Source organism: Astatotilapia calliptera, chromosome 18, assembly GCF_964374335.1.
Source record: "Astatotilapia calliptera chromosome 18, fAstCal68.1, whole genome shotgun sequence".
NCBI classification, from domain to species: domain Eukaryota; kingdom Metazoa; phylum Chordata; class Actinopteri; order Cichliformes; family Cichlidae; genus Astatotilapia; species Astatotilapia calliptera.
Window position 1 is genome coordinate 8325135 of NC_137439.1, and position 12722 is coordinate 8337856.

The 12722-nt window shown below is 40.9% G+C and overlaps 1 protein-coding gene across 1 annotated transcript in view; it reads right to left on the reverse strand.

Moving 5' to 3' along the window:
* Window positions 1-12722, reverse strand: part of LOC113011429 (contactin-associated protein-like 4) — a 163400-nt gene that overhangs the window by 59977 nt on the left and 90701 nt on the right. Inside the window, exons 8-10 of the mRNA XM_026151015.2 lie at window positions 6674-6941; window positions 6390-6539; window positions 2018-2189 (exon numbers count right to left, since the gene is read on the reverse strand). Of these exons, the coding sequence (XP_026006800.2) occupies window positions 2018-2189; window positions 6390-6539; window positions 6674-6941 (590 nt within the window). The remainder of the gene's footprint in view (window positions 1-2017; window positions 2190-6389; window positions 6540-6673; window positions 6942-12722) is intronic.

Consider the following 12722-nt stretch of genomic DNA (forward strand, 5'->3'; position numbering starts at 1 on the left):
AAAGTTACAGTGATGCCTTAAGTTCCAGTGGGTTCAAATCCCACCCCTGTTAGAGCAGCTGTATTCACTCATTAAACCTTAGAGGAGGGGTGTCCAACTCCAGTCCTTGAGAGCTACTGTCCTGCAGCTTTTAGATGCATCCTTGTGAATGAATGGCAGTTTACCTAAAATCAAACTGATTATATCCAAGAATAGAAAATATATGTTCGCTAGCATGTGTGTGATTAATGTTCATTTGTGAAAATGTAGCATTGTATGGTTTTCTTTCAACAGGTCTGATTTGGATTAGTTCATATTCTTGGATTTTGGCCACTGAAGATGCCAAAAAGCTGAATTATTCCATTAGTACAATGATATTGGCAGATGTGAACACTGTTGTGTTTGCATTCACTACAGCTCCATTATGTTCCCATCGTCACGCACACCCACCAACCGAGGGTGAACATTTCTCAAAGGCTGCTGCAAAACACTGAGCTCTCTTGGGAGGAAATAAATTATTTTACCAGAAAAACAATTTCAATCTGTGCCAAACGCTATTCACTCAACCCTCCCTGAGTCTCCCTGAATATCACATCCATACACCCTGTAGGATCAAAGCACCAAACACAGAGAACACCAGGTGATCAGCAAAAGTACCCGGTGTATTATGTGTGATGCTCAATTCCTTCTCTAGCTCATAAAAGATGGAAGAAAGCAAGAAAATGATGGTGCTAAAAGCGATAATGCGAACAAAAAATAATAATAAAAAAGGATGAAAGGCAGCAGCCAAAATGCTGTATATGAAAGATGACAAATGTTACAAAATGCTATCCCTCAAAAACCAAACAAAGAACCACACCAAGACTGACTCCACCTACAAGCAGGCTGAATAGACAATTTTCAAAGGTTGCCATTCAGCTTGTTGAATGTCAGGAATAGACTCAAAAGAACAACAAATGAATACAAGAGGCAGGAGGAGCTGCAGGTGCACTACCGATAAGAGCTTTAACACTGAACACATGTTCAATATCCAATTTTTAGATCTTGCTCTCTTTAGAAGTATTGCCTTTCTTTTTATGTTTTCTTTTACTCACTGCTTTTACTTTGTATTTTACACTCTCAGTTAGACTTTAGGGACCAATATTGCTTGGTTTGGAACAGGGACAGATGTAGATTCGTATTAAAATACACCATTTCATAAAGTAATCCATGTGTTTGAAAACTCAGGTATATATTTACTGCAGGGCATTTTTACATGCGCCCCCTTACTGTACCATTAAAGACATTTTTCATCAACCCGCCTCTATAGCTAGAAAAACTATTTAATTGACATGTACTCCTATTATTAAACATGGTCTACTTTACTGTGTGGAACAACAATGATTATGGTTTCCAGTCATTTTATTATTTTTACTGTAATTCATCCCTTTGAACTTTATCAAGGCTTACGCTAAGGGTATCGGCAGATGAATGCGGATTCAGGCAGCTGTAGCCATGGGCTGTCTGCTGCGCTTCACCTTTGCTAATTGGATTCACTGAACTGGACCCCTTGAACATATTTGTGGCCGTGGTGCTTTTTGGAGAATTTTAAATTAAACCAAGAAGCCCGTGTACCCTTTTGGGTTAATAAAATGTATTGTTATATTACTTAGAAGTAATTAGCTGCTACGGGTTTATGTGTGACAACTCCTCGATGGGATGACGGAGTGAGTATGCAATGAGTTACCAACAAATTGTAACTGACTATATTATTTGTGCATATGTATGTACAAACGCCCCAGACAGTCAAGGAAAAAGACTAGCATGTTTTATTAGCTAAGGGGAATGTGTGTCATGCTTGTGTATGTGTACAGGATGCTGCAGTCAATGACAGAGCCACTCCATCACATTATGGCTAAAATTAAACATGAATGCTTATCCAAGCAACACAGCGGTAAGGATTTCTGCATCGGTGTCGGTGCGTCTCAGTGTCAATGACAGCGAGGGTATAAAATGATTTAATCTGAGCTCAGTGAGATGGGTTTCTGCTGGTGCTGACCTGTCAATGATGCCGCACATGTCGATTTGCAGCTGGCTGTAATTTCCCAGCAGTCTTTGCTGCACCTTGATCAGGTCGACTCGCTGGTTCTCCACCGTGAGTAGACGCATGCAGCCCTGGAAAGTCTCGAAGAGGTTTCTACATTCCTCACTGTGCTCTTCAGCAGGACAACCTTGATGGGAAAGAAGTTTTATCAGTTAAACAAAAAGACAAGACAACACCAATGAGATTATGCTATCCTCCAAAGAAAACAACAGGACAGGCCAAGTGCACAAGGTGTTAACAAGACCAGTAGTTTGGTTTTAAAGTTTAGTGGTGGTGTGAAAATTACATGTATATTGCAGGAACTTTCAGACTGGCTTTAAATGTATAAATGAAAGCTTTACAGCATGCTTGTGAAGTGAAAACATGTAGCACAAAGCAGTAAAAACTCTGCTTCACACACATTCGTACCAGTGAAAATAATCTGTAAAATTTACGTGATACCGCTGCCTTACTAGTGCATACAGGAGACAGAGCACATAACACCCACTTGCTAGTGAATGTGCCCAAATATTAGTTGCTCTGTTCTTATATCAACACAATCCAACATCACATGCCCTTTGTCCCACAGAGCTGGCTGGTTAAAGATCAGTTAATATCTCATCTGCATTGAACACTTCTGTTCTGTCTTAGGTAAGTCCTTAAGCCCTTTAGAAAATGTCAGAACTGCAGTGCATGAGTAAAATGATGAGTGAGAGTAAAATGAAGTCAAACTCTGGTAAAAGGTCTTCTACCACATAAAGAGTGGTGCTGTTATTTGTGCTTTTTTCTTGTACTCCTAAGTGCCTAAAATCCTGCAAATGTGGACCAGAGTTCACTCCTTTCCCTTTAACACACCTTGGATTGTGTGCACTATCGAGTGCCTCCTAACTGAGAAAAAGGAAGTTGTCATGTTTAGTGACTGGGAAAAAAATTAGGTTGGCATAGCATGAGTTGAAAAGCAGTTTGAAACAGGAAAAAGGGGACTCTAAAAGGAAGTTTGACAGGAAATTGCAGTGCAATAACATCAAAGAGGTGTAGAGAGGAATGAATATCATTACTGGCTTCAAGCAGAAGAGAAATCAGCCGTTTAAGATGCTCTGCAAACGGATTTGACCAGTTGCTCCCGCCAACCTCTGCCAGTCCAGCTTCTTCGCCATCACCACCCTCACTAAGCACCTTCTACACCAGCTTCTCCTCAGCTCTTCTTTACAGTGGATTGGGTGAGAGCTGAGCTCAGGAGGCAGAATTCAGGGAAGGCGGAAGACCGTGGTGCCCGGTACTCTGGCACTTAAAGACCGTGTGTCAAAGCCGGTGGAGCCTGCCTGTGCTATCTTCAGCCTAAGTCATTGGTGCAGGAGGAAAACATCATGTCTTATGCCAGTAAGGCAGGGCAGCTAATGATGATTAATCACTACAGAGCAATTCCTCTCACTTCTCAAATAACAGAGATATGATATGGGGAGTGTGAGCCCCATGAGACCACAACTCCAACATGCACTAGAACCATTACAGTTTGAGTACCAGGGGAACACTGGTGAGGATGACCTGGTCTTCTCATGCAGTTAATAGCGTTCATAATACTGATGATTAGTCTTACGGGGATCATTTGCACCTTTTAATTGGCTATTTTATTGCTTCATATCTATCTTTAAATCATATGAAAACAGGTCATCTTTTTTGTTGTTGTCCACTTACTGCAGCTAGCGCGAGTAAATGTGTAAATGTGCGAGAGTGCACTTGCAGGATGATAAAAAAGCCTAAAGCTGTTAAACACAATGCTAGACTACAATATTGCTGAGCAGAGGGAAAACAAAGGAGATGAGATTTTTAGGCAGCGAGGGAGGCAGTGAAGTATGAACAAAAGGGGGAAAGGGAGGGATAAAAAAGAAAGAGAATGAAGTGGATTGCAGCATGAGGCAAGGACAGAGTAAAGAGAGACAAAAGCAAGATGAGAGAAAGAGTACACTAACTGTATGATGCAATATACACATACATACAATATCACATCTTCTATATAAACATAGCTATGCTCTTTTAAACTGTATTGGAACAAGCTGTTTAATCCTCTGCCTTTAAGCCAACTTAATCTGACTGACTTCCCCTCGTTAACTGAAAATCTGAACAACAGATGGGTGGAACTGTTGTGTGCCAGAGATGACCATATTAGGGATATCCAACCTCTCACTGAAATGAGAATGTGGACCAGTCTAAAGCCTGCATGAGTTTTTGGCATGTAGGGTGTACTTGCACATGTGCTGACCTCAGCATTTGAAACTGAGCCATGTTTAGTATGAGCATCCATCCTTGTAAGTGTGTGTATATCTATATCAATAGCCCACTTGCGCCTTCTTGTTCTAGTAGCCTACTTCTCATCAGTGTGTCCTGGTTCTTCAACATCCGGGCAACATCCAAGCTGGTATGGTTTCAGTTTTCTGTCTTTCGCTCATGTCTGAGGTAGGCTTGGATAGCATGGGGGGGTCTAGCCTAGGGACCCTTGTTGGATACAGGAGCTTGGAAAGAAAAGCATCTGGACTAGTTTAAGTTTCTTGAAGACGTTTCACCTCTCATGCGAGAAGCTTCTTCAGTTCTAAGACCAATTGATGGATTTTAGTCCCAGATTTTTAAGCCTTATTGGGAGTGACCCTATAATGTTCATGGACCTACTATTGATCCTCCGCCGAATCTCACCAGCCAAGGTGGGAAAACAGGTGTGGGTCACTATCAGCCAAGGTTTCAGGTGAACCCACTGTGAGACCTTGCCTCACCCAGTCATGTGACTTACTGAGATCAAATGACTCAAAATGTGAGTGAGCGTTAAGGCGTCTGGGAAGGGATCTCAAAACTGGATTATAGATGGCAGACAGTTGTAAGCGACCCCCTCTGTTCAAAGATGGTCGCTGGCATCCTCGAAAGAGTGACCTTCATCCTTTAGATGCAGATGTACAGCTCAGTCTTGTCCTGTTGAGCTTCTTGAAGAAGCTGAGACCTCTAAAAGTTAGGTAACAGCACCTTGACTGCCATTAGGTATCAGGATGTTGTTGCCTTAGACCCACTGTCAGACCCTAGTATGTTGGTGCAATAGGTCAAGGGTTCCTCCTGGTGCACCACAACGCCTCATGTGGTGACAGTATGCAGGCAGTTCGGGGAGGATACCACTGAGTGCCAATTCCAATTATTCACTCCCAACCCCTGGGAGTCATTTGGTACCGGTCCATGAGAGTTGAGGCTCGGGTGTGAAATTTATGGTTTTCAGGGTTTTTATCGATAACTCGGTTTCCCTGGGTCTTTTCCCGTGTTGTAGTTGTGTGTCTTATTTTGAAAGAAATATTTACGTGTTATCATAGCGACCAGAGAACATTAAGGGGGAGAGGGGGAGGATGTTACTCTCAATGTTGTTGGTGCATTTCAGGAGGACGCTGCTAATAAAGTTACACAATTACACAGTGAATTTGCATTTATTATTATATTTACATAATACCACAGTTTTTATCTTGGTCGTATCTTTTTATTTTGTCGTATTTATCCGTGACACCTTACAGGCCGGTCCGTGAAAATGTTGTCTGACATTAAACCACTCCGTGGCGTAAAAAAGGTTGGGAACCGCTGCAATAGAGCACTTCTGGGACGTTACATTTTGGTCCATCTGATGCCACCAGTTTACACCTCAGACTATCCAGAAGCTTGTTGATGTGCTGGTTCAGAGCTGGGAGGAGATTCCCCAGAACACCATCCATCATCTTATTTGGAAAATGTCCCAACATCGTCAGGCATGCATACAACCACCAGCCTGCTGCATCATTTTTTCATTTTGATTTTCAGGGTGTCTTTGAATTCAGTCCTCTGTACGTTGATAATTTTTATTTCCATGAAATGATGTAGAATCATTTTGTTCCTCCCGCATTACTCAATCCATATCAGTAGAGATATCAAGGATGATTTATTTTCCACACTAGTTTCTGATGTACTTTGCCATTCAATTTATTATACGAATCAGGATTATGCAATATTTAAACAGATTGTTCGCTTTTATTCTCAGCTTCCTGAATTTAATACGAACACACCCACACAGTCACGATGAAGGAGGTTAGCTGTGTATGCAGTGTTAAACACCTCAAAGATTATTTTTTCATGAACATCTAGCTTTCCAGAGAAATACTTTTAAAATCAGTTTTCAGGGGATCTTGTAACTGAATAAGAACTTTAATTACAGCCAACAGAAGGAACAGAAATCTTCTAATTGCTTTTCCAGTTAATCTAAGCATAGATATAATATGTAGAAACACATATACTTAAGGAATTTCAAAGTTTCTTAGTTTATAAAAGCCCAAAAGCCTGAATTCACTCTTACCACCAAAGAACAGTTGACTTTCTGCGGTGATGGGAAATGAGGGAGCAGCATGAGCAATGCCCCCTTCTCCTTTATCCACAGAGATTGTCAAGCGACCGCGTCTGGCTGTAAAATCCACTGCATGCCACTGACCATCATTTAGAGCAGCACCTGAGAAAACAGCAGGCGACAACCCTAATGATATTTTATTTCTTTTTATTTTAAAAACAGTATTAAAAACATAAATCAGTAAGGGGTTGACACATGAAAGGTTAGGATTTCATTGTGCAGGTTTATACACTGACCTGCGCTGAGCTCTAGCACCACTGAGCCACTTTTATGGATCATCAGTCGGAGTCTGGCATCACTCAGATATAACCAGACCATGCCCTCTTGTTGAGGAAGGCTAAAGGTGAACAGAAGCCCTCCCTTGTTCCACGTCCTGAACTGGAATCCGACAGACACACCACCCGGCGAGGACGCTGTAGTCCCGGGCAACTGGAGGAAGCTCTGTGGCCCGGGGAACGTCAAAGCAACGGAAACTGGCTCAGCACAAGAAAAGGTCACATTGCCCTGAGAGAGAAACATGAAGAGTGGAGAGTGGGGAGGTGGGAAGAAAAAAAATGATTACTGGTGAGATAAAACAACATAAAACATGAATATTAATCAGCTGCTGAGGGCGTGTCGCTGTGACCTTGTGGCGCAGCGATCTCATCAGCAAGTCTCCTTGAATATAGCAATATAGCAATGGCTCCTAACTAAAAACAGCAATGTCACCCATCACAGAGCTGTACAGGGAGGTAGATATGCATATGAACAGTGCTATACAGGCATTTCCACTGCGACCCATTGTTTTGAGTAGTGGTAATGACACTAGGTCCATTGCTAAGGCTGTAGCAGTTATATATTACAGCCCCTGCTCTCTTCTGGGAATATCAGCCTGCTATCTTTATAATGCTCTGGAAACACAGATGACATCTAAAAGCCCTTTGTAGAGCTGTTAAAGTGATATATGAAAGTATACGGTGGAGAAAGCTTCACCACTGCAAAATAAAAAGTAAAAAGTGGGCTATAAAATTCCCCAAAAGCCATTTACTAACACATATGCACAACCAAAATACTCCACATTACTGTTGCCGTGCCTTTAAGAAAGGCTAAAAGTGCTCTCTTTATCAAGACAGACTAGAACAGTGTTAATACTCTATTACTATGAGATGTATGGAGCTCTTGTAAAACAGCCTCTATTAGACCTTCAGCCATGCATGTGAATCTCTGAACCATTTTTACCAAGACGTTTTGCTTCTCTGCTCTCTCATCCTAAACTGTAATGAGAAACCATTTGTTACAAAATGGTTCAGAGTTGCTCTCCACTGAGTTCGCTACACTTATTGTCATTGGAGAAATGTTTTTTTTTTCTTTTTCTAATGATAAAGGCGAGGAAGGGCTTACTAGAAATTTAACCACCATCAAGGCTCCTCTGTCTTCTCATCGCTCAGTCTCCTCGTTAGGAGCTCATTAGCATCATTAACCAGCTAGCAGCGCCGCTGCCGGCATCCACATAATTTCCCAGTGGTGCTCTGAGGATGTGAACATGTATGAACACACCTGCACGTACAAACACATTCATCTACTCTCGAGGCTAACCTGTCGTTATTTATGCACGCGGAGGATTGGTGAGTGCTGGATAGGCAGCAGAGGAATCTGCCTCGTGCTGTTTGTAGGGATTTCTTAATAATACTAATAATCAAGTCACTAAAAGAAAAAAAAAAACTGAGTCACGAGTCTGCAGTTTATACTTTTTTTTTTTTTTTAGTGCCTCCGATCTAGCTATTGATGCTGTGTTTTCTCTCAGATATAAAACCCACAGAGCCTGGGGAGTTTGAGGAGCTAAACATTAAAGCACAAAATCAGTCGTTATCACACTATATATATATATATATCAACCCTCTCGATGCACTGATCAATAAATTATCAGAGTGTGTAAAGGATGGATTAAGCTTTAAGAAAATAGAACATGTCTAAAGATAAATATAAGGAAAGCTGTACAGCTCACACATGGGTCATTCTGCAAAGCATTTACCCCCTAAAAGTCTATTTTCTTTGCTAATTGTGGTCTATTGACTTCACCTCACTGAAAATTTCAGTCAGAACACTGTTTCCCAATAATCTTTCATCTATTGGGAAATAGATGAAAGATTAGTCCATTTTTTTTCCAGATTCTTGAGATGCTCAGGAAACCTCAACCAAATCTTCATCAGGTATCAGGTTACTCTACTAACTGTACACACTAGTAATTGTTTCATAATGCTTATGTCTTTAGAATAAATTTATTTTTCTTCCAATTGATTACGACTCCTGAAGAAGAAGCACAATTAAAAACATCCATAAGTCATGTTTAGCTTTTCCTACTCTCAACTAATTTAAACTTCTCAGCCAACAAATTGTTACAGTTATCTTATCTAAACCATTAGATGTAACACCACCCTCTCCTTTGCTAATAGTCTGCTCAACTATTAGCCCTGCGTGTTGCAGATATTTTATGCTGTAATGTTGTATCTCTTTCTATTTTAGGAAGGCAAGAATCAACACAGTTTTGCAAGATACCCAGCTTAAACCATGAGTAGCCAGGTTTTTTTTTACATTTATTTAAGTAGAGGAAGATGTCTTGGGTTCTAATCTTTGAACATATACATATACACTCACACACACACACACACACACACACACACACACACACACACACACACACACACACATATACATATAATATACATATATATATATATATACATATAATATACATATAATATACATATATATATATATATATACATATAATATACATATAATATATATACATATATATATATATATACACATATAATATACATATACATATAATATACATATAATATACATATAATATACATATAATATACATATATACATATAATATACATATATACATATAATATACATATAATATACATATATACATATACATATACATATAATATACATATACATATATATATATATATATATATATATATATATATACATATATATATATATATATATATATATATATATATACATATATATATACACACACACACACATATATACACATATATATACACATATATATACACATACCGTAATTGTCGGGCTATAAGCCGCTACTTTTTGCACAAGCTTTGAACCCTGCGGCTTTTAGTCAGGTGCGGCTTTTCTATGGATTGTCCATGATTTTTGTGATATCGTAAGACGATTTGTTTTGTTTGTTCCGCTGTTGTACGGCACTACGTTGCCTGGCGGAAGGATCGGGGTTCAAGAGTGGTATGTTAGTCACATGTCCGTCCGCCAGGCAACGTAGTGCCGTACGAAGTAGCGCGAAAAACAAACTTCAAAGTAGCGCTACGCATTCAGCGGGAGGCGTGGATGACGAGCGGCGATAAACTTGCGAAAAGCAAGTTATGCCCAACTCCACCGGTGGATTCTGACAGCGTGGAAAAGTGCGAAAACATCCACGATCACCAACGGATTTTGAAGGGTTGGACTGCTGCATGATGGAGAGGAGGACACCGCCACGGCCCTTCTGAGGGTGTTCGACTCTGACACTGACAACGAGGATTTCTTTGGTTTTGAAAGTGACAACGAAGGAGAGAAGCGGAGAGTGGATGACGAAGCCATCCTGAGCCTGTTCGTTTCCGACATTGGAGAAGAGGACTTTGGTGGTTTTAGAGCGCAGGAAGAAGAGAAAGATGGTGAATGACTGACTTTTCTTCTTGTTAAAGCCGTGTCGCTGCACCTGAGCCTAAAAGGTAGGCTGAATCTATTGTTCTGGTGTGCTGTAGGTTACTGTTATGTACTACATGTGCAAATATGTACCCATAACTTGTTTTTCAAAATATTAATAAAAGGGGTGTGTCTCCAAACAGCCATCTCTTTCCTGACAATTCCCTTTGTGCATATTCTCTTACATATGATAAGTCAACATTGAAACACCTGCGGCTTTTGGTCAGGTGCGGCTAATGTATGTACAAAACAGGATTTTCCCCTGATTTTAGCTTGTGCGGCTAATATTCAGGTGCGCTTTGTAGTCCGGGAAATACGGTGTGTATATATATGTATATATATATATATATATATATATATATATATATACACACATATATATATATATACACTGAACAAAAATATAAACGCAACACTTTTGTTTTTGCTCCCATTCCCCATGGGATGGACGTAGAGACCTAAAATTCATTCCAGATACACAATATAACCATCCCTCCCAAACAGTGGTAACAAATCAGTCCAAATGTGTGGTAGTGGGCACATCTGCTATATTGAAATAATCCATCCCACCTCACAGGTGTGCCACATCAGGATGCTGATCTGACATCATGAGTAGTGCACAGGTGTACCTCAGACTGCCCACAACAAAAGGCCACCCTGGAATGTGCAGTTTTGTCTCACAGCAAAATGCCACAGATGCCACAAGCAATGAGGGAGCGTGCAATTGGCATGCTGACAGCAGGAATGTCAACCAGATCTGTCGCCCGTGCATTGAATGTTCATTTCTCAACCATAAGCCGTCTCCACAGGCGTTTCAGAGAATATGGCAGCACATCCAACACACCCAGCACGCCCCTGCGGGCGGTTTATCCTTCAAGCTCGGGTCCTCTACCAGAGGCCTGGGAGCTTGAGGGTCCTGCGCAGTATCTTAGCTGTTCCCAGGACTGCGCTCTTCTGGACAGAGATCTCCGATGTTATTCCCGGGATCTGCTGGAGCCACTCGCCTAGCTTGGGAGTCACCGCACCTAGTGCTCCGATTACCACGGGGACCACCATTACCTTCACCCTCCACATCCTCTCAAGCTCTTCTCTGAGCCCTTGGTATTTCTCCAGCTTCTCGTGTTCCTTCTTCCTGATATTGCTGTCATTCGGAACCGCTACATCGATCACTACGGCCGTCTTCTTCTGTTTGTCTACCACCACTATGTCCGGTTGGTTAGCCACCACCATTTTGTCCGTCTGTATCTGGAAGTCCCACAGGATCTTAGCTCGGTCATTCTCCACCACCCTTGGGGGCATCTCCCATTTTGACCTCGGGAGTTCCAGGCTATACTCGGCACAGATGTTCCTGTACACTATGCCGGCCACTTGGTTATGGCGTTCCATGTATGCCTTGCCTGCTAGCATCTTGCACCCTGCTGTTATGTGCTGGATTGTTTCTGGGGCATCTTTACACAGCCTGCACCTGGGGTCTTGCCTGGTGTGATAGACCCCAGCCTTTTATATATATATATATATATATATATATATATATATATATATATATATATATATATATATATATATATATATATATATATTAGGGGTGCAACGATACACAAAATTCACGGTTCGGTTCGATACTTTGGTGTCACGGTTCGATATTTTTTCGATACAAAAAAAATGTTCATGCCTTCTTAATTTGTCATTTATTAAAATTATAAATATATATTTTAACTCAAAAGTACAGTTTTTAAATTTAACCCTAACCCTTGTACGTGTTTTTTATTTTGACAGCGAATGCGCACCTGCGGACCACTTATGTGCAGCCCTGGTTATTTAGCTCATCATATTGCAGCCACAGAAATTATTTTGTCCATGAAACCATAAAGCTGCACTTTCTTTTTGCCTTATAGTCTGATTTGTCATAACTTCTCCGTTTTGTGGTAAGCTTTTCTTTGGCTGTCACTTCTTCACCCTGACCTGTCTTATTTGGCTCAGCAGAACTGAAATGCTTTTACACGCTCACTCACATAAGCTCAGCGATATTGCGAGCCCTGTATCTGATTGAGGAATCACTCATCTTTGGAAAAGAGAGTTTATTACAGAGAAATGGCTCTTTCCAAAATAAAAGCTATACTATCCGCTTCTTCTGGGCTATATTCTCAGCAGCATAAGGAGAATCATGTGCTAACAGCTGTCTAAATGACTCGGCTAAAGTTAGTAGCATGCTTGTTGTTTTTGTCTTTGCACTAGGATGATGTCGGTGTAAATGTGCAGTCATATTCGTTGTGTTCCCACTAGTGCTTTCAGGTTAATCTCGTTGAAATGACCTTAACGCCACAACACGGCAAATCTCCGTTAACGAGCTACCGCCGATCGCCCCGTGCATGGGGCTAGACGGCCAACACGTTAACGAGCTAACTGCTCTAACACACTAGTTCCCACCCATGTAATTGAGCATTGTGTGGCACATCCAACATGCTGTTTTACTTTAGTCCATGACTCGCTTACCTTCAGGGTCATACGCCACATGAAAACCAAAATAATTCCAAACACCACATCTGAATGAGG